Consider the following 21,803-nt stretch of genomic DNA (forward strand, 5'->3'; position numbering starts at 1 on the left):
AGAGGAATATTGTTCTGACTATTGAGGTCTGGAACCGGACTCGGCTATCCAGCGACGTGTGGCGCGGTGGGGCGCTGCCCTGTCAGTGCAGACAAACTGGAGAGGGGAAAGAGTTTAAAGGCTGTGGCTTTGTTTAATGTAGCGCTGACAAGCCTAAGGATTTAAATTTGTAGACAGCAGTCTGTTAATCTGTATAGGAGAGAGGAAGTCGGATTACTGTTCGTGGCTGAGGTAGGCTGGTGAGCAGGAAGCAGTGCTTCAGCTGGTGGCAGCAGAGCACAGGAAGAGACGAGCCAGAAGCTGCCCGATTTTATTTTACTGGATGAGTTACCAGCGCTGCCGGTAGTACCCAGGAGTGTGGTGCCAAGTGCTCCTAGTGCCACGCAGGCTGCAATCTCAGCCTTTCTTGGGCGAAGGTTTTTCAGCCCACCAGCATTTCCACAGCTCCCCAGAAAGCACGGCTGTTGCTACCACGGTGGGAAACGCAGCGTTTAAGCATATCGCTGTGAGGCCTGTGTGGAGAGGGCTGCGTAGGATGAGGAGCAGGAACCTGAGCAGCAGCAAGGCCTGTGTGGAGGCAGTGACCCTTCCCCGCCTACCCTTTAGCAACAGGCACCTTGGGGCCAGGGACCTCGGCTTGTCCCACATAGAGTCTCACCAAGGCAAAGTGGAAAATTTTGACGAGTCATGATCATCACTTTATTTTAGAAGTCGACAGGGTTTTGCCCTACATAGTTAAAAACTGAAGCTGCAACAAGCTAAAAGTAGAAAAATACACTGTATGTAGATACAAAGGCTTGTTAAGCTGGTTAACATTGCAAGTGTACCAATAGTTGTTCAAATTAACACGCACAATGTGTTAACGTGCATTCAGTTCATCCTTTGAACTCCAGCTAAGCAGTAATTTCTGATGCAGAAAGCTTCCTATCCCTACTGGCAGGGGAGTCTGAAGAATAAAAATCTTTGCTGACTGCCCCCGGTTCTTGGGAAACTTGGTTTACCTGAAGCAAGCCCTACTCACAACAGAGCCTGGAGCAAAATGAAAGTATTAAGTTCTGCATTCAGAAGAGAGGAAGTCCTTTATGCGCAGGGCCTTTGATTTGAGGGTGCAAAATGAAATGTCTCTGATGTTCTGTTCCTCTGTGCTGTCAAAATAACCTGCAGAAGAAACATTCCGAAATTCCTGCCTCTGCTCAGGTTCATAGTGACTCTTAGGGAAATACAGGGACTGAAGATTTCTTTTGTTTGCTTGAATTACATTTCCATGTTTTTCATCTCAGACCTGGAGTTGTGAGCAGTACCACAGGAACCAGGTTGTGAAGACTATAGGGACTCCCCCCCCCCCCCCCCCCCCATGCTACTCTTTCTTTTAAAAACCCCAATCATGTAACCTTTTTGAGTTCTATGAACTGATTTTCTCAAAGAACTTAAAAGCTGAGTCAGAAGCAGCACTGCTGGTAGGAAGGAATCTCAGGCAACAGAATAGTAGTACTTCTTTTTTTGATTTGGACCACTGAGACTTCAGCATTTGTCTACATTTTCATTCCAGCTTAAGGGACTACATATAGGGCATCAGTTCTCAACTTTAATGGGCTTCACTCTTGCCTTAAACCAGTTTTGTCTTCAAACTTTGAAGCTAAATTAATTTTAGCTTAAAATCAACTGTATTCTTTTCTAGAAAGCATAACTAGGTTTTGGCAGTTAAAGTACCGTATTGGTAATATAATAATTAGACAATGAGCCTCTAATTTGAAGTTCACTCAGACTGAAAATGTTCAAGCAACGAAGAGTTGAGTATAGCTGAGACAGGTTAGATATTAAAAAAAAAAATAACTGTACCGTCCAGGTTTAAAAAGAGTATCAGCTAAATGCTACCAGTGTGAATTCAGTAATCCAGCTGGCAGATAATTACAATTTGTATGAATTCATCATATGCAGATGTTGACATCATGCTTTAAAATTCATTTAAGAAAGTTCTTTAAAGACACTGGTACAGTGCATTGCAATTGCAGAACAGTTATTTCCTGCAATATCTCACCTCATAGTGAGTTAAAGTGCCCATTTTCTGAACAGGAATAGGAATGTCACCTTGTCTTACCAGATTGTGATTGTAGCAGAATACACTGAATTTTCTTGTCTTGCCTGATTTTGTGCATTTATGTTGTTGGAAGGCTACACCCCGATTGAAAGAAAACATTCAAGAGCATGAAGGCTTCCAACTTCTTATCCACTCTTCCTACAGAAAATAAGCACCACCCTGTTACCCGTAGATACAAATAGCCTTAGGCTCTCTTTACACTGTGCAAATTAAATATTCAGAAAGAGTCTCCATCAGCACAAATCTGCCTTCCGTTCTGCTCGATGCCAGTCTTCAGAGGTCAGAGTCGGTCTGTGAGGCCGACCTGTCTTTCACTTGGCAGGCAAGGACAGCATCATGAATACTGTGAAACAACAACTCTCTGGTTACAGTGTTATCAAAAAAAGTCAGTCTTGTCAGCTCATTCATTACAGGGCCTACAAAATAAAAACCAAACAAGCACATAAACTAAAGTACAATGATGGAAGACAACAGTATTTCAAGAAGATGACAACAACTTGCATTTAAAATAGCCAGGTGGATCACACACTACCTCTATTCCAAACAGGTAATTGTCTTATCCAGACGCACACAGAGGCCTGTTCTTGGCAGAAGATGCTACATTCCAAATATTACAAACTTGAATCATTGCAGGCTTTTCTCCTTATTACATTACAGCAATTTCAAAATGCAACGTTTAGGGTGGCATTGACAACTGGCCAGCTGGAATAAATGGGAGCTGGACCTAGTCCTCACAGACATCATTACGTCAGTGCTCTGCTTTCACCGAAGCGAAGGCTCTAATGCATATGGGCTTGTTTTTTCTCAAATCCAATTTTATGTGAAGTGCTGATACTACCGACGCACCCAGCAGCAGAAAATATGGGGCCAGAGGGAAAGAGATAAAACAGTCTCTCCCATAAAGCTCACCAAAAAAACCCAACAAACTAACTCACCACTACAGCTGGCAATACAGACACAGACACCAACTTCTTTGTATTCTTTTATAACCTGCAAGAGAGTTAAACTGAAGTGAAACGCAGGTACACTGTTGTACACACCGCAGTTCTGGAAGATGTAAGCCAATTACTGGGAAAGCTGCACCGTCCGCATTCCCCAGTACTCAGCTAAAACTTACAGAGCTACAAAACTGAAACCGTGATTAGGGGGCATGTATGTCTCATGCCGACAGGTTGCCTACTAGGTATCTCACAAGTATTCTACGGGCTTTTCTGGGGGAAAAAAACCCTACTTACCGACTTCAATGTTTTTGCTCCAACTGAATCCACAAAGTTCACTGGTGTGAAATCCAGGATTAAAGAGTGGATATTTGTTTTGGGCGCCACAAAATGTTCATGCTCATCAGGAGACGTGTCTTGTATGCTAGCATCTGGAGATGCAAATTTTCCATTTACAGGTAACTCATCATTTGCTATCTCATGTTTTATACTTGCTTCCATGTCGTTGGTCTGGGACAGAAGATAAATGACAGCCAATGCTTTTTCAGTGTTGACCCCCCTTCTCCCCGTACTCATCTGTTCTTTCAACCTTAAAAGGCGTACAGCTCCTAACCATTACAGAAGCTGGCTTTACATGCATGCATACTTCCATATCTTACGTATATCAAGGTTTATTCTCTTATGCCCAGCCTTTCTATGGCTACAGGCAAGCAGCGTAAAGCTGTTACCTTAGGAGCGATTTACCCATTCCTTCAAACACTGACACCTGTTCCTTCCTTCCCTTGTCCCTGCTGATCCTGTCAAGGCCCGTATACTCAAAAGAAGCAACAGCAACTGGGCTCTTAAGTTAGGCAGTTGTGTGGTTTCCCATGGTAAAAAGCACACACCAGCCCCCCACCACGGGGCCAAATTTAAACACGCACAAAGGCGCAAGCATGTTTCAGACAGCCCTTCTGCCTCAGCCACGCCAGGGTCAGCAGTGCGGATGGGACCCTTTTATTACAGGCACTGCTGCTCTGCATTAATTTTATTCTATTCTATTTCTGCATGATTATTTCAAGTGTGTGGGGAGGGGCAGAGGAAGGGTCCCTCCAGTTTCTGCCAACACCACTGCTGAGTCACTATGACACTGTGGAAAGGCTCTGCTCTGCTTTTTGCTACCTGAATGTAATCAAGGTTCAACACAATTATCCAACCCAGCCTTGAGCCCCTGATCCTTTTGCTGTTCCCTCAGTAGCCTGTCCACACTGCACAGCGCTTGCTCCCTAAGCCTTCCTACCTGAGTGGCACCCTGCACCTTGTATAAACAAGAACGGTAACACCAGAAAGCAGCATGTTAGCTGATAAAGCAGAGGTAAATATTTACCGAAGAATTCACTAGTTTCAATACAGCTTGCTTTCTGAGTTCATTTGCCGCCTTTATTTCCCTGGCATGCCTCTTCTGGGCTTTTCTCCTTGCTGCTAATATGGCACAAGGGTCCACTCCAGTCTGTCATCAAAAGAAAGCACGATCAGAGGAGATTCAGCTTGTTAGGATGACATTGCAGTATCAATTAGCACTGCATTAATCACTGTCATAAATTTAAAACGCAAGCCTGCACTGTTCAGTTTCCCTCGGTGGGGGAGAGAACAGTATAAAGTAAGAAGGAATAATCTTGGCAAGCACTGTGTTGACAAGATGAGGAAGAGATGCACCACATTGTTTTCTCGAGATCAGAGTGTGCCATGTTCCAACCGAACGCTGATTCGAGTGCAAAGAGCAAGGGGGAGAGAAGTGCACTGGGACATAAATCGCTAATACCTCTTGCTCTGTGAAGATCGGTACCACCCACCTGTTTTGTACAAGGCTCATCATGGGAGCTACAGAAAAATTTTCCAGAAGTTAGTAAGGGTGCAACTGCTACCGGGTCAGGCAGTTCTGCTGTTAGCTGGTTCTGTTATTGCCATTCCCACCCAGTCACCCACTGGTTAGACAGGAGGTGACGCATACTCTTGTATGCGGGTCATTTGTTGCTCCTGAGAGGCATAAATGGCCACAGTATTTCACGGTCCTACACTCCACTAAAGTTTGTCACCCAAGAAGGGTGCTTTTACTCCCAGACATTTTGTTTTCAGTTCGGCAACTAATTTCCTTTTGATTTAAAACAAAACAAAAAAAAAAAGCGTTTCACCAGTTTGCGCTCTGCAACCACCAGACCTTCCATTCACAAGGAGTTACTATTAAGATAAATCAACAAAGCGTATTCCCTCCCACCACATTGTTGCTTCCTAAGATGATCTGCAGTTTGCTGGAGATACCTCACGTTTTACTGTTCTCCAGGGGCCACAGGCCGAGAAACATTGTGCTAGGGGCGGCACTAAAGGAGCTGAAAGATGAGCATGTTTCAGAAGCCAGCTTGAATTTTCAAGACACAGACATCAAAGAATTTGCTTTACTTACCTTTTTCTTCAGCGCACTTGTATATGACTCACTATTGGCAAAATAAAGTGATGCATTAGCTTGAAATATTTTTATTCCAGGATGTTCTTTAACCTAAGAAAAAGAATATTGGATGTGCACAGTTAAGTATTGCCTGCACTAGAAGAAAAGCACCTCTGTGATTACAAGACACATGAACGTGCAGCAGCCCAACAGCCAGCCCTGCATGGCTGCCGGCATGTGTCAAATAAAGGGAGGCTGGCACTGTCGTGAGCAAAGGCAATCAGAAGATCAGAACCTCCCCCTTTCCCACTGTAATACTGCACACAATCAATGCCATGTAACATTTTTCCTTCTTTGTAACAACAAAATGTACAGCCATAAAAAGGAATTAAATATTTGTAGTTCTCTGATGCTGTTATCTGCAGTTGGTATTACCACGAGGAAATCAAGCAGATCTAGCCTCCCTTTTCGCCTCCCTTTCTACAGCATTAATGACTCATTTCTCTCTTTCTCTTTTTTCTTTCTTGTCTCCTCAGGCACAAAAAAAAGAGCCTTTCAAATCTTTGGTTTTAAACAGGCCCTCAGATAGGTCACAGTACTGTTTCTTTCCTCTATTTTAAATGAAGTAATCTCTAAATGGGTCGCACTCTGACATTTTACATGCTAATAACCTGGCTGGCAGCAGAGATCCAGCCTGCCATACGCTGTCAACCCCTTCTTTATGCAGGAGGAGGAAATGCTAACTACATTCAGTATAACAAAAACGGAGTCTCCTCTTCTTTGCATACAGCTAGAAACACACCCATACACTTCTGCTTTGTGTCATATTCAAACCAGAACTGGTGAGAGAAAGTTTTCAGATTACACCATCATCTTTTCACATAGTTTTTTACAGAATGGTTCTTCAGTAAAGGGGGATGTAGCCTTCACAGCAGCACCTCTGAGAACATGACAGAGAGTGCAGAAAATTGTAGCTGCTCTTTTTGAATAAATATAGCGTGCTTATGTCCATTATATTGACAAAATGTACTGCTTTCTTTTGGTTGAACAAAACGGCATTTATAAGAAGCTAAGTGCACGGCAAGCAACTGTGCCATTAGTTGTGTATATTTAACGGGTAAGGGATGGGTGGAGGCAGGGAGATGCTGTTTGAAAGAGTTTGTGCAATTTGGAAGAACATATCTGGATCCTGGGTTCCACGGATTTCATGCCATACCGCCACACAAGTAAAGAAGGTGGCCCGCTATGCACTAATGTACATAGCAGTCTTTAGCAGTGGTATTCCTATAAAACTTACTATTTTGTACAAGCTAGTAAAATGGAGCTAGTATAAAGGTCACTTTTGGTCACCTCCTGGTCAAACATACATGCAGTACAAAAAGCTAGCATTTTGAATAAAATACCTTTTAATACTAACATCAAATTTGTTTTCTTTCCCTTCAACACTAGTGAATGCTAGGTAGGCAGCACTGTATGTGCAGAATGATAGGGCTAAGCAGCAAATTGCCAGTCGTCTTTGCCCCGCTACATAAAACTCTTCAATACAGAAGAATAGACTCCTACCTCTTCATACTCTTCCACATCACAGTAGATGTCAGTGTCAGGAATCTGACCAAGGATTCTGTATTGAGGCCTAGAGAGAAACAGAAACAAATGTTTTAGTATTATCACTTATAAAGTGAGTGTTCAATACAGATTGAAACTTATTTTAAATGGTCATTCCGCAGTGCCTGTCTGGTACAATCTTATCTAAACATGGTCAAATGCAGTGGGCAGTTTAGGGCAGGAACACAATAAAGGGGCCATCTGGTGACTAGACAAGTTTGCTTCTGTCAGTGCAAAAACAATTTATAAACTTAGCACAGTAATGTCATTTTCTGAAAAGCATGGGCCACAGCATACAAAGGTACAGGGCAAATTCTTTTGGCATGAACTGGTGTAACTCTGTTGACTGTCCTGCAAGTATGGAAACTCGTACTGGCAGAAAACAAGCTGTAATTTCAAAGAGCCACTCTGCTCCCAGGACAACGCCTGAGCAGATGAATATTCCCAACTCACAAGCAGTGTAACAACAAAGTACATTACTGTTCTGTTTGCAAGAACAGAACCATATGGACATGGCAGAAAACTACTCTCATTTACGTAGAGCGGAAATCTCAGAAATTTGGTTTCATTCCAATGCAGACAGAAACCAAGACTTTTATAGACCTAAACGTCCCAGACCTTCAGCCTAGAAGCCTCACAAGACAGTCCTATCCACACTTGCAAGAAATCTTTTTGCTCTAGACCTGGAAAGCTTTACAGTAAAAGCTTTGTCACTTTGAATGGGAATAGAGGAGAAGTGAGAAAATTTAAGGGCAAGCACAATATTTCATGAATTAGAACTTATAAAATCCCTAAACATTTATCCAGTGATAACTTGACACAACTTCTGACTGACTGTGACAGCGCCCATAAAATGTAATAATTTACCAAAATTGACATCAAGCAGATTTGAAGTTCTAAACTCTAGGCATTAAAAAAAGTAAACACGAAGATTAACCAATGTAAGAATGTGAAAATCTCCTGGGTTTTTGTAAACTTGAAATTGCAAGTTCATGCCCTCTGGGAATTTTGTTCTCAGAAAAATAAAACGCAAACCCTGGATCAGAGCCACAGGGTTCTGTGTTCTCTGTTATGAGGCAGATTCTCTACTGTATGCAGCTGAAGAAGGTGGAAAAGTCTCTTGCTTATCTGCACCCCTTAAACAAACAAAACCACACAGAATATCAGCAAACACTAATTTTGATAAAGAAGAAATCTGACCTTTGTGTTCTGTAAATAACGGTTATCATTGCAAATGCTACTGCAGTAAGCAAACCATAGTCTAGTCCCAGGAACAGAGAAGCCAGAAAAGCTACCACCCAGATGGCCTAAAACAAAGAAAACGTCTGAATTATTATGCGTTCTTTCCTGTTAACAGCAAAAACAATAGCGTAATTCAACCTCAAAACCTATGTATCACTTCTGTTCAGGAACAGGCTATATATAATGTAATCCATCATGATAGCAGACTGTAATTGCTTTAACCTTTCAGAAGGGCATAAAAGCTCAAGGCACACTAACATAACATCTGACAAACTGTCACATATTAATTAATGCCTTAAGTCCTGTTCTCCAAGGAATTCTATGTTACCATCAGACTCCAAATACCTTAGGATTAAAAAAAAAAATTTCCAAGGCCTGCAAATAGCTCTCACTTACTTCTATCAGCCAGTTAATCCAGGAGAAAAATGACACCAAAATGTTCCCTCCAGTATACTCTTAGTTCTGGCCCACTCCAGCCCGGTTTTTGGTTTGTCTTAAAAGATGGCAAAGACCTTCAAGTAGTTTTGTTTGTTACTCTGTTTTTCAAATTCTCTTCGGACATTCCCACAGCCTTCAGTGCAGTTCCTATAGCAACACTGCAAGAGCTTTGCTTTTACTGCAACTGAACTACTTCGAACCTGAGTTAAATCTTGTTGAACAATGACAAAAACATTCTTATGTGTGCAACAGATCACTCTTCTAGGTCTACTTATGGCTCCATGTCTTATGTTCATCTGTATCCCAACATCAATTTGTAACTCCTTGATAAGATTCTACTCTGTTTTGGAGGTTAGGAAGAAGAGGAGCAACAAATTTAATACAGTAACTTACACGCACCGAACTGTGCATTACTCACCAGCTCAATCTTACTGGTTCTCCAGAAGTGCGCAACATCTCCAAACTGTTTAAACATTCCTTTCAGGTTAACCATGACAATTGCAGCCAGTACTGTCTAAGAATATTACACAAATGCAATTTTCAGAAGCAAAATAAACCCATCCCAAATAAGAACTTCAATGCATCACAAATAACTGTGTTTCCGTGCTTTGTACAACTGATACAAGTCTGCTGAACAGATGTTCTACTTAAAACCAGCAACTTTTCAAGCAGTGGAGCTATACCTTTACTGTGGCTGCAGAAATGGCAAGCCAGAGTCAGTACGGTTTGATTTACTCTTTCCTGGCAAAAGAAATCACGTATTCCTGACCAACGTGTTTCTTCAATTATAGCGCCTGAAGCAACCAGACTATAATCTCAAATTCAAATGTCTCTACAACATACTGCAACAATTCCTGTAAATCATATAGGTGTAATCCAAGGTACAACTCCTATGAAAAGAAACAGGAATTGCATATCATCCTATGCGTGTCACCAGAAACAAACTTTTTTTTTAAAGTCAGAATATTATTTATGAGCAATTGTATTGCACATTGCTTGGGTTTCTTTGCCCTTCCCTTCGGATTTTATTCCTCTCCCCTTCTCCTGCCTTTTCATTATTATTGTTATTATTATTGTTTTGTTGTTGTTACTATTATTATATTAATTATTGTTGTTTTGTTTTTTCTTCTATTAATATTATTATTACTATTATGTTTTTTTTCACTCCTATTTTATTTTATTTAAATTATTAAATTGCTCTTATCTCAATCCTTGGGTTTTACATTCCTTGCTGGTTCTCCTTCTCATCCCTGTGCGGGGTGTGAGGTGGGCGGAGAGTGAGTGAGCAGCTGTGTGGTGCTTAGTTCCTGGCTAGGGTCAAACCAAGACACTTGGCAGTTTTAGGTTTACAGGTCGGCTCAATGATCTTAAAGGTCTTTTCCAACCTACATGACTCCAAAGGGGAATTGTTTGAAGGTATCATTTTTATGTTCTAAAGACAGAGTCCAGAACATCCAATATTAAAAAACAACAACAACAAAAAGCATGCTGGATCCTTCAAAATATAGTTAATTGCTGGTCTAACAGCAAAAATGCATACAAAATATAAAGGTTTCTGGATCAAGGCCTAACTGTGTTGTTTACTAGTCATCCCACAATCACTATTTTAAGCAATACTCACTGCCTCTGCTCACTGACAATGCACTGCCTCACACGCAAAACTCCCTTACCTGTGGAAGCAGTTCAAAGAGGTATCCAATAGCCACAATTACCAACAGAACCATAACTGAAGAGAGAGCACCTGCAATCTGAGCAAAAGAAGGCAGAAATCATTTATAAATGCTCCCAAAGAGCAATATTATTGCTTAGCTAACCCCTCTTGTGCTTCCTACAGGGCTGGTTGTTCAAGTGATTTTGATCCTTCCCACTCAGTTCACCCATTTTGGCTTGTGCAGCTTTCTATTCTGGCCCAATGCGGATTTGAAACAGGGGAAACTAGTTATTCCTTCTGGTCTAGACATAGAAATCTGGCAATCTTGTGAAGCTTTGGACTTTAGCTTTGGAGCCCAAAAAAGCAAACTTTGTTTAGCTCAAAGTTTGGGTTTACATACCTGAGTTTTCCCACCAGTGCTTTCCTGAACAAGACTCCGAGACATGGAGCAAGTGACTGAAAAGCTTTGGAAAAATGACCCCACAGAGTTGCATATTCCCAAGGCGATAAGTTCCTATGTTAAACAATAGATCAAAACAGAAGGCAGTTACATCTAGCAACTATACAAAACTGGAGCTATCCACACATATTAATAACCACATCTTATTTACAGTAATTACTAGCAATCTTATTGTAGAGAATAAGAAACCTTATTGTAGGTTATACTTGTGGTTCTCATAAATGTGCAAGTTGATGCATGTTAAATCATCTGTTAAAGTATGTGAAGAAGTGCTGGATATATTTCCCATCCTTAAATGTTACAGTAATCAGTCAGACTGAAAACTAAAATGAATGACAGCATTGTTTGTTTTAAGGATTTCAACTTGGGTATAACTTGAATTATAACTTTGAATATATGTGGAAAATAGTTTCTCATACAAACACTGTTCTTTGCTTCTCACCCTAACTATCTGTTTAGTACTTATTAGAACCAAGAGCAGCCTTGGCTGTGTTTCCATGGCTGGTAATCCATTGCTGTACATGAAAAAAACAATGTGTGCTCACTGCTACATCAGAAAGATCCTACCGGAAAACTGTTACCATGAGTGAGATCAGAGCTCCATCTACCTCAGTACTGTGTTTCTGATGCTTAAGAATTTGCTTGTTATGAGGCCTCCACAGATTACTCTGCATCCTGCTAGTTGTAAATGAGGTGCTTTAAGTTATACGTTGTCACAGAATGGTTGGGGTTGGAAGGGACCTCTGGAGATCGTCTAGTCCAACCCCTGCTAAAGCAGGCTCTCCTATAGCAGGCTGTACAGAAGTTCTGGATGGATTTTTTTCTCTTTGCGTTTCTACAATCCTTTTTCTGATTCATTTAAACACTTCGCATATACTGAATCCTGTGATAAGGAGTTCGGTAGTTTAACATCCAGGTAAAGTAGCAGCTGACACCACCTGAGGAAAAGATCTAGATGCGTAACTCGGGTCAATGAAGTGATGATCACTTTAACTAATGGAAATAGAGCTGATTCCATTTGTGCAGCTACAGATTTGTTCTTTTCTCTCTTTGGGTAACAGAACAATGACATCAAGGCTGAGATTCATCTGACCAGGTATAAAAATCCGTAGGTAAAAGTCATTCAAACTCCATTTACTCTCAGAGGAAGACAGCCATTTCCAGAAGGGGGAACTGCTGACTGGTGCTGTCAGATGCTTGCTCTAAGAAATGCCTTATTGCATGTGAACTCTGTCTCCCTTAACACCACAATGACATCTGCCAATAATCCAACTGCAATACTGATTCTAAAATGCACAGGGAAGACAAGAGTAGGTGAGGATGACACACTGTTTTAGTTTTCGAGAGTCCTTACCACAGCCTTGATCACTCATATCATGATCAGAATGTTAACTATAGGCAGGACCAATTGCTGTCCCAGAAAATAACAAGCTGCGTATTTGCAATAGGTTGGAATAAAAAGAAACTGTAACACATAACTGGAATGTCTAAACTTCAGATAATAGTTCTTTTGACACATAAGGCATTGTATTTACCGCATGACAACCCTATTATGCTTTGCTCTGTTACAGAAAGCAGTGAGAAAGTAGCTGCCCATCAGGACAGTCTGGCCCAACAATTAATATTCACGCATATGTCCAAGTCTAACAGAAGCAAGCTTCCCAAAATGAAGCTAAAAGGGAAACTGGAAACAGAAGAACTTAAAATAACTCCTGGCATTTACATGTGTAGGCTATCAAAAACCTGACCTGACTCCACTACGAAAGAAAAACTCATTTTTGTCCAATATCCCATTCTACTTTAATGATGTAATAAAGGTGCTACTGAGAATTTTCAACAAAGCAACCCCAGTGCTTTTACCTGATTCCCATCAATGGTGTAACCATGTTTAAGGGCAAAGATCTTGGCCATTGAAACAGCCATTGAAAATCCAACTATTGCTATTGCTACTGCATCCACAAATATTGCTGGGATGAGCTGAATCTCAGGAACCGCCGGTGCACGTAACCTTGAAGGTGAAACAAATATTTACAAATTACTGTAATAAAAGCTACATGCCATATGGAAAAGGTATAGTTTTAATAAGAATATATCATCCCTACCCTTGAGGAATATTCCCAACAACATCCACTCTGTATGACTCACTCAGATTCATTCCAGCTGAAACTCCTGTGCCAATAATTACCTAAAAATCCACAAACACATTTGTAAACGTCAGCTAGAAAGAGATAAAGCCACTCGAAGAACTAATAACAGTTAGCTGATTACGATTACATTTATTTGTCAATCAGTTTTCTAAGAGTTAGAGAATAAAGAAGCAGATAAAAAGGAGGAAGTATCACGATTTTCCCTCCATCATGTTCACCCCCCCAGATTTTATAAAATTTTCTTGGGAACAGTGAAGTGGAACATGCCATGGTACGATCTGAATCACTTGAATGCCCTTTACCTCAGCCAAGCTCAGGCAGAATAGTGTATCAGGAAATTAAATGCAAGGACAAGCCAAAGACGTCTGCACTGCCATATTTTCACGTGCACAACCTGCATGCTATCTGTAACCAGAATTGGTGCAGCAGCAGTGAAAGGAACAGGTGTAAGATCACTTTGCTGTTGCCTTACTGTCAAATACCTATTACACCACTTCCATCATCTCTCAATACCGTCCCTTTCTTTGTTCCTTCTGTCTAGATTGTACTCATACCCTGTTATTCCCTTTCTTGGCTCTGATCTCAAACTAGGCTGTTTGAGAGCTCTAGTTATCCAAGAACTCATTTTTAAATCCAGCCGCTTTTAAAGGTGAAAGTTTATCTAAGATGTGGGCTTTGTGTACGTTAAGATAGTCTGCTTTATCCATGCAGTTTAGAGTAATCATTCAAAACAGAATCAATGCTGCAGTCAGTTATCAGTCTCAGAAACAGAGAAAGGAAGGCCAATTAGTAAGTCCTGCTGGTTCCTGCGCTTCTTTCTACCACCGCATTCTAAAAAGCACGCAAGCCCTGCAGAACCTCTGAAACAGGCACCCGTAAACACCTTCCTTCAGGAGGGGGTTCTGAGCTCCTGGACTCCATGTGGGAAATGCTGCTCAGGTGCATGTCTCACAGAGAATCATTCAGGTGCTGAAACTCCAGGATAAAGTGCGTTTTACAACAAATCTCTACCTACTCGTTACCATAGGGGACTATGGGTTTTTAATTCTTCTTTGGGACTTTATGCCTAAAACTTGGGCACATCAGTGCCTAACCTTATGAGTATTCAAAACTTCAAAAGGATGAAGTGTCAAATGAATTATGTTCAACAGAAGTTACTCTAAAGCTCAATAAGACTTGATAGAAAATGAGATAGTTTCTACTGCTTTAGAATACTTATATAATTGAGCCATAGAATTTCACAACTGGCTTACCACAATGATCTCCATAGGAATAGGAACTGGGAGCTTCTTCTTAAACCGGAGATTGATTTCCTTGCCAATCAGCAATAGAACAATGCACGTTAATCCAACGACCAATGCAGCAATATTGGTTGTCATTATTTTTGAAAGCACCGCAGCTATGCTCTGTAACGCAATAAAAGTATCATAATTATTCCTGAGAAAATATAATTATGGAGATTTGCCACAAAAGAACAAATTATACACTGCTGTTCAGCTGTGTTTTTATTCTGCATTTATAACCACAGTGAATCAGTGCCTCACCAAAATTCCCATTGTTCCCACAAAACACAGAAATTCAGAGTATGTCTGTGAGGGAGATGCATTTGCAATCATTTACGATATCAGTCTTTCTCAAATGGGGCAAAAATTTGGAGAAAAACTATCATGGGGGAAAAAGTCTAAACTAAACCACTTCTGTTATCTTCAACATTTTCACACATATTTCATACTGGCAGCTACCTGAAAGTAATAAATGCAAACCCCTTCTAATACCTTCAAATATTCTTTGGCAAGTCACATCTACTTAAAACTGCACAAACTATTGTAAAACGATAAGGCTGCTGATACAACCATTGAGGTTACCATAGCAATATGATTAAATAACCATGATCTTGCAACACTGCTGCACTGGCCATTATTCCAAATATCTTTTAGTTGAAAACACTATCAAAAGGGTGTTAGGAAAGAAAGCTTGCTGGGACACAGAAGTGCTAGAGGGTAAATGATTCCCCTAACAATTACTTCTCCTTCCACTGCATTTAAGAAAATAAAAATAAACAAATGACCTCTGGAGAGATCTTTGAAAGAAAATGTACATACCCTTCTGTAGACAGAAGGAAAATTACAGCAACTATCAGGATATTATACATTCAAGATGTCCTGGTAGTACAACTTGAATATATACCTTCCCTCCTATTTGTTTGGCAGTTAGTCCATCTGGTTTCTGGATTAGTGAACCAAACAGCAAATTTAGGAATTAATCATTAGTATAGCCTTGTTTCCAAAAGTTTTGTTATATTTGCATAAATACACAAGAAAGACTCCCACAAAGTATTTTCTATAGCCTTCACGTAGTCGAAATCCTGAAGCTTCGTTACAGCTGAGCCATCAATCTGCTCAAAAGCTTGGGTTTTCACAGATACCTGAGATCTTCCCTATTCTTCCACTCAGGAGTTCTTGTCTGTAAAATCAGAGCATTGATTTTGTGATAACAACTTGGGGCTTCCTAGACTGGCAGGCAAATCAGGTTCAGATGCATTTCAACTCTGCTTGTTCATAACAGTAAGAAAAGTAACGCTCATGTAAACCTAAAAGCTTTGGATGTAATTTTGATTAGAAATGTCCCTTTAAACAAATAATTTGCTGCATAGGATCCATTACATTTTTTTCAGAGCACAATTGTAAATTTTAAATTTGAGTGAAGAAGAGGTTTTGGTTTTACTTAAGTCATAGTAGCCAAATCATAACTTTACACTGCATGGTTTTTCTTCTGTCCACTTGCATCACAATGTGTTAGACAGAAGGTGAGTGGAAGATCAGACTATGAGCTACATCAAATACCTGATACCTACATGCTCTGAACAATCAGTTTTAATGCTCAGGGTCTTTGATAAATGGCAGTTTTTTACACTGAGTGTTCTTATTTGACATGAGTTTTTCCCACTGCTCTAATGAACAGGTACATTTATGATCACACAGCACTTTGTGTCCAACCATGCTATAAAACAGCTTTACAAACAGGAAATGAAGAATATTTCCATCAGGAATTGTGTGTGAAATTAAAGAAATACAGACTGGGCAAGGTTCTGAGAATAAAATTTCCTAGCTTTGCAAGACATGAAGCATTTTAGCAGCATGTTTTCCTTGCTTCAATGAACATTATGGTGTTCATATTACAAAACTACACTTAGCAGAATCCTAAAACCTGCCCATCTCAGACTGTGTTGAACTACCAAGCTGCGCCTATGCTGCACTTTAAGATGTCCATATATTGCTATGGCACTTAGAGACCTCATACCCAGTTTTGAATACTAAAGCGTCATTCCACTTAATGCCAAAATAATAATTAAAAAACCAAACAAACAAAAGGAAAAATCCTAAGTACTAGATCCAGATAATGTAGAATTTGCATGTTTAGTAAATGTAGTTACTCACATATACAACTGAGAGGGGTCCACTGTACCGGTTAGTCTTAACGCCAAGGAGATACTTCAATTGAGAAGTAAAGACATGAACTGCTGCAGCAGTAGTAAATCCTCGCACCAGAGGCTCTGTTAGATAGATGGCTACAAATCCAAATCGAAGGAAACCTAAACACAACTAACAAAGAAGAGAATTATTAACCACGTGACTCCCACTGTAGCCTGAACATCAGCACTGTGTAGCACACAGGCCACAGGCCACCTCTCTTTACTTCAATGCCCCAGCCGGATAAGGCAAACCTGAATTTGGCCTTTCTAAAGCCACAGTTCAGTAAGCAGCCATCAATGCACCAAATCTTCCATGTCACTGGCCGGTGCAGTGTGCAATATGGATAAACATATGCGTTTGTATGCATTCATAGACAGATTAGAGAACATCAGGTTGAGTTTTTCTGATGCAATAGGAAAAAGTGAAAGGGGGAAGGTCCCATTTTTCCCACCCCTCCCCACTTCTGTTATGGGCTGCCACAAAGCAGTCTGGAGTCTACACAGTGCAGTGCTGAAGCACAAGTCTATTGACAGGGGATCCACCGTGACCCAGCACACCCTGCAAGTCTAGCAGCAGCATCTGAACTTGCCCTTACAGTTAACTGCAAGCACATACCTGGATAATTCCTGAAAGAAAAGCGAGAGTCACAGCCACCTGTACCCTCTTGGTATCCCTGGCATTGTAATATTCAAGGAAATCTGTATCATTAGTAGAATTATAGCCTATAGATATCATTTCATCAGGCACTTCTCTCACAGCAACGCCACCAACCATCATACTAATCACAGCAAAGGTGCCTGAAGTAAGAGGGAAAGGAAAATAATTTGTTAAAATCCTGGAGGTTTGTGGGTTTTTTTAAGAGTGGTTCTTATTGAGATGTGTGCAATTAAAATATAATATAATTTTCTACCTAAATATTTTATTTTTTCAGTCCCCAAATCTGCTCTAGTACTCAGCACCATTAAAGCTAGTTAGATGGTGAACATATACATCTACAGTAAGTAAACACCATAATTTTTTTCTATCTCAGTTTCTATTATGCAAATTAGAGATTCGTCCTGGCCACACAGGATGACTGCAGCGATGAAATTACAGTTCAGGAGTTCACAGCACACACTTCTAGATCTAATATGACAAAAAATGCTCTTCTATTCCTTTCTAAGTGGGATGGATAAATTAACAATAAAAAATACTACTACTGTTTGACACATCTGTGTTTCTCCTATTCATTTAAATTCAAATTGATGGAAAACAACTACACTTCCTACTTCCCCAATTTTATTTTTTACAACTTTATTAAACACATGCACACACAGACTTTCAGTTATCCATACAGATATACCTATTGATATATGCTTGGAGGTTCCAAAAAAAGTATACAGAAAGACAGGATAAAATGAAGAATATAGGCCAAATACTGGGGGAACAGCTGCCAGCAAAGCATAGGCTAAACCTAGAAAACAAGACACAAATACATATGTTAAGCAAACGACAGAAAGAAACCATCTGAAGCAAAAGGATTTAAGCTTACTAAAACTGAACTCACTTAATAGGAAATCTTGTGACATATCACAGGTTTAAAAAACAAGAAGTCTTGCAGCAAATACTCTTTAACATGTATAATACTGTAGGGCAGTGCCTAGAAACCTAATGGTTTGAGTCAGGAAACCAGAAGTATCTAATTATGGGCACTGCAGGTGTGTGCATGCATGTTTGTGCATACATCTGTGCACCTGCGCTCTCACTGTTTCAACTTTGGGGCTGGAAGTACTTTTTAATAGCCAACAAGCACTTTTTGTTGCCTTTTGTCTGTCAAAGAATGTAATTTGAAACACCCCAAACCCCATAAACAGTGGGACACATTTAATTTTTCTTCTGCTTTTCTCATCAGACATGACCTTCATGGTAATCTATGACTGTTTAAACACCTCCCTCCATCTTCACCGCAGAACAAGTGGGATGACATAACAGTCTATGTTTCTGCAAAACATGCTCCAAAATATAAAATGAGCAGAGAATCATTGCTTACAATCTGTAAGGTCATAGAGAGCTTATAGCCTGATATTCTTCCCAAAAAAATAAGTCCTTTTTGTTATCAAGCCCTGTCCAAGTTCCAGGCAGTGGAAGTGCAACCCACACCATTTCTGTTTGTAAGGGGGGCTGGCAAGCATGGCAATGGAGCTGTGGGGAAACTGCTCTAAGGGCCACCAGGGAGGGACACCTCCCACAGTGCTCCCCCTCTGCGTGACCGAGCATGTGCTTATCATAGGACCAGGCTCACAAGCAAATTGTGTGCACCACGTGATATGGCACATTATGGTCCCAAGTTCCAGCAAAATACATAGTTCTACACGGCTTGCATTAATGCAAATTAGACACCAGAACTGAACAAATGGGCCTTGAGAAGAAAACGCTGTATCCTGGCTTGGCTTTGTTCTCCATTTCACCTTCACAAGAGCAGACGCACGACACCTGAGGAAGCTGTGTGTTCTTGCCGCACTTGGGCAGACTGGTCCAAGTTAGGACCAAAAAGCTCAACAGTCCAGTGCAAATTATGAAAGGAAGCAATGGTTCACCCACCATGGAGAGCTAGTGATACTTGAAAACACCTCTTCCTATTAATGTATTTTCAAACTGAGAGACAAAGCATCAGGTTACAACGAAAGAATAAGAACAGGAAAGGATCTTCTGTGTCATCCAAGCACTCTTGCACAGTATAATAGCTCACAGTCTTGCTCATGCCCTAAGCAATGGCCAAGTCCTAACCAAGAGTTCAAGTTCCTATCTGAACTGGAATGATGATATCGTTTATCCTCTTGCAGCAATGAGCTCTTCATTAAGTATTGTTTATTCTCTTGCAGCAGTGAGCTCTTCATTAAGTACTGCTGAAACACATCCCACATATATTCTCTGCCCCAGGGGCTACCTCTCATGCCAAGAGAATCAGCAGAACACCCTGTACTATAACAGCCTGGCTTTTAATATGGTGATGAACTTAACAGTACAAGTGACCAGAACTGAAAACTAGTGGTTTCAAAACCAGAAGGGTGGGTCTATGTGAAGTTCCTATCTGAATACCCTTTTATTCCTTTTCCTTTTCATTTGTACTGGCATTTTTAGAGGCTGTCGGTGCCAAGGAAATAAAGAGATATTGACATGACAGGAGTTCACAGCTTAAACACCCTGGTCATTTCAGTTCTGCCTGGAATGATCCCCAGGCTTCTTTGAACTCATGCTTGATAGAATTACATGCATTCCAGAAAAATAAAAGTTCAACTTTTGCCTTTTTAGAAAGATTAGGAGCAGCTTAAGGGCATGTCTGCAGTCACCGAAGAAAAGAATAATATTTAGTTTAAAACGAAGTCACAACTTAATTATAAAGTTCATAGCTGACCACTTAAATTTTAGTGTCCTTATCTGATCATCACATAAACTGTGTTTCAGTATACAACTGGTAATGTTTGCGTCTACTGTATGGCAGATTTGCTGACAGTTAACCACATACTTAGCAATTTAACATAAGCTGACGTTTATATTTGTCTAAGAAAAAATATCCTTAATTATAAAAAAAATGCACAGACCCAGGAAGCTACAGAAATAAACAAGTCAACTGCACAGACTAAATTAGGATATTCCACTGCTTTAATGGATTACCACCTATTAAAATCTAGGCTTCTCGGATTTACAGATTAATTCTTCATACCTGCCTCAGCCTTAAGTGGAACAAGTGAGGTAGAGATATGAAATATGAAATGCTTAATTACATTACCCTTAGCATGAGGACTCCTCTGGACTGGGCTCTGCACAAATTCAAAAATTCTCTCCACTCCGAGACCTCCTGAGGAAATCTACTGGGACTGTGGCAGCTGTCATGAAGCTGCCATTCCCAGAGCAATGGTGACACCCCATCATGATACTGCTATAAAAACCCTGTCACTAACTCCACTGCAGTTCTGAAACTGCTGATAGTAAGGTGTCAGGCTGAACAAAAGATTCCACTGGTTCAGTCACCAAGAGCTGACCAGAAAAGTGAACACCAGCTTTCTCTTCATCTTCCACAGAGCCTGCTCCTACTTCAGGGCCAGGCTCCGCTTGGGGTGAAACTTCCAAGTAATTTAATAGACATTCCACAGATTTTCAGTCTTGTTATAGAATATACTTTTGATTTATTTCCACTATGTAAATCACTTCCCACTACTATCATTCCAGCTTAAACCTGTGACTTCTAGCCTTAACAGAAAGAGGGATCAGTCTCTGGTTTCTTGCATGTTCTTCTCTGGTTGAATTTAGTTTGGTTACTTTGCAACAGCTGTCAACCTGAAACATGTCTATATGTTTATTAGATATTGCTACCCTCTGTAGGAAATTTGCTACAACTTTCAGGATGATGGGATCAGAAAATAAGAGAGTGCATTCAGCAAAGGTTTAGACTATAAGAAGCTGGTTCTGTTATTGAGAGCTTTTGGTATTGATCCAAGAGGTATGCTTCTCTCAGAGTCTGCTGCATATCACTGACTTGCAGTTTCAAGGACATCATCGTGATGGGCTGGTCAGCAGAATGCTGTACTGATCTCCACACACCCCCTGAAATACACATCCTTTTCTCATGAGCACCTGTTCAGGAAGCCAAGCACTACCATAAAAGCACACACAGAAAAAGCAAAGAAGGGATAAATAAATCTAGAGAGATACTCACCTTGAGGAAGCTGCATAACCCCAGTGCTTATACCTGAGATAATGTCTCCTAATAAGTATTCCTTCACTGGGTAACAGGGAAGCCATTTTAAAATTGGTAAGAAACTGTAAAGATGAGACTTGGCTTTCTTAGAAGAACAACTGAAAATACAAAGCAGAAAGAAAAAGTTAGACACTAGCAGTGGTCAAGGGTCAAAAAAAATTGTCTTTCATCCCTATGCAGGAAAACCACTTTATTAAAGGCAGACTCAGGCCCCTGAAGACTAATTTCTGGACAAAGCTTAAACACAAGCAGCTACAACTAGCCCTTTATCATGTGTTGGTTGCTGTTCACAAATCTTACATAACTGGAGGAGAGAATCACAGTCTTGTGAGGCTGGTGGTCAGTGGGAAGCGAAACTGTTCAAGTCCATGCACGACTGAGCAGTCACACAACACCTTTTGCTGAAATCATTCCTAGTAACAATCCCCTGAGGATAACTTGCTTTCTGACAGTGGTTTTCACTCATCAAAGTACTTTGCAGTGATTTTTCCTATTTTTATTTCCTATTTGCATGCTTCATACTTTTTTATTATAACATATTACATACTTACGCTTTCTTTTTCTTTCTAAACTATTATTTCACTAATGCTT

General features: G+C 40.4%; 1 protein-coding gene across 3 annotated transcripts in view; it reads right to left on the reverse strand.

The window, feature by feature from the left end:
* Positions 1 to 672: 672 nt before the first annotated feature.
* Positions 673 to 21,803, reverse strand: part of SLC26A5 (solute carrier family 26 member 5) — a 36,643-nt gene continuing 15,512 nt past the window's right edge. For all 3 annotated transcript variants that reach the window (XM_055710650.1, XM_055710649.1, XM_027811509.2), the window contains 17 exons: positions 21,171 to 21,310; positions 17,817 to 17,927; positions 17,090 to 17,271; positions 16,439 to 16,603; positions 14,255 to 14,407; positions 12,957 to 13,039; positions 12,715 to 12,862; positions 10,795 to 10,908; positions 10,414 to 10,491; positions 9,162 to 9,257; positions 8,264 to 8,370; positions 7,022 to 7,091; positions 5,477 to 5,569; positions 4,403 to 4,525; positions 3,334 to 3,546; positions 3,034 to 3,088; positions 673 to 2,514 (listed from right to left, as the gene is read on the reverse strand). In XM_055710650.1, coding sequence (XP_055566625.1) covers positions 2,372 to 2,514; positions 3,034 to 3,088; positions 3,334 to 3,546; positions 4,403 to 4,525; positions 5,477 to 5,569; positions 7,022 to 7,091; positions 8,264 to 8,370; positions 9,162 to 9,257; positions 10,414 to 10,491; positions 10,795 to 10,908; positions 12,715 to 12,862; positions 12,957 to 13,039; positions 14,255 to 14,407; positions 16,439 to 16,603; positions 17,090 to 17,271; positions 17,817 to 17,927; positions 21,171 to 21,310 — 2,074 coding nt within the window. In that variant the 3' untranslated portion in view covers positions 673 to 2,371. The remainder of the gene's footprint in view (positions 2,515 to 3,033; positions 3,089 to 3,333; positions 3,547 to 4,402; positions 4,526 to 5,476; positions 5,570 to 7,021; positions 7,092 to 8,263; positions 8,371 to 9,161; positions 9,258 to 10,413; positions 10,492 to 10,794; positions 10,909 to 12,714; positions 12,863 to 12,956; positions 13,040 to 14,254; positions 14,408 to 16,438; positions 16,604 to 17,089; positions 17,272 to 17,816; positions 17,928 to 21,170; positions 21,311 to 21,803) is intronic.

The sequence above is a fragment of the Falco cherrug genome, chromosome 5 (genome assembly GCF_023634085.1).
Source record: "Falco cherrug isolate bFalChe1 chromosome 5, bFalChe1.pri, whole genome shotgun sequence".
Lineage (NCBI taxonomy): Eukaryota > Metazoa > Chordata > Aves > Falconiformes > Falconidae > Falco > Falco cherrug.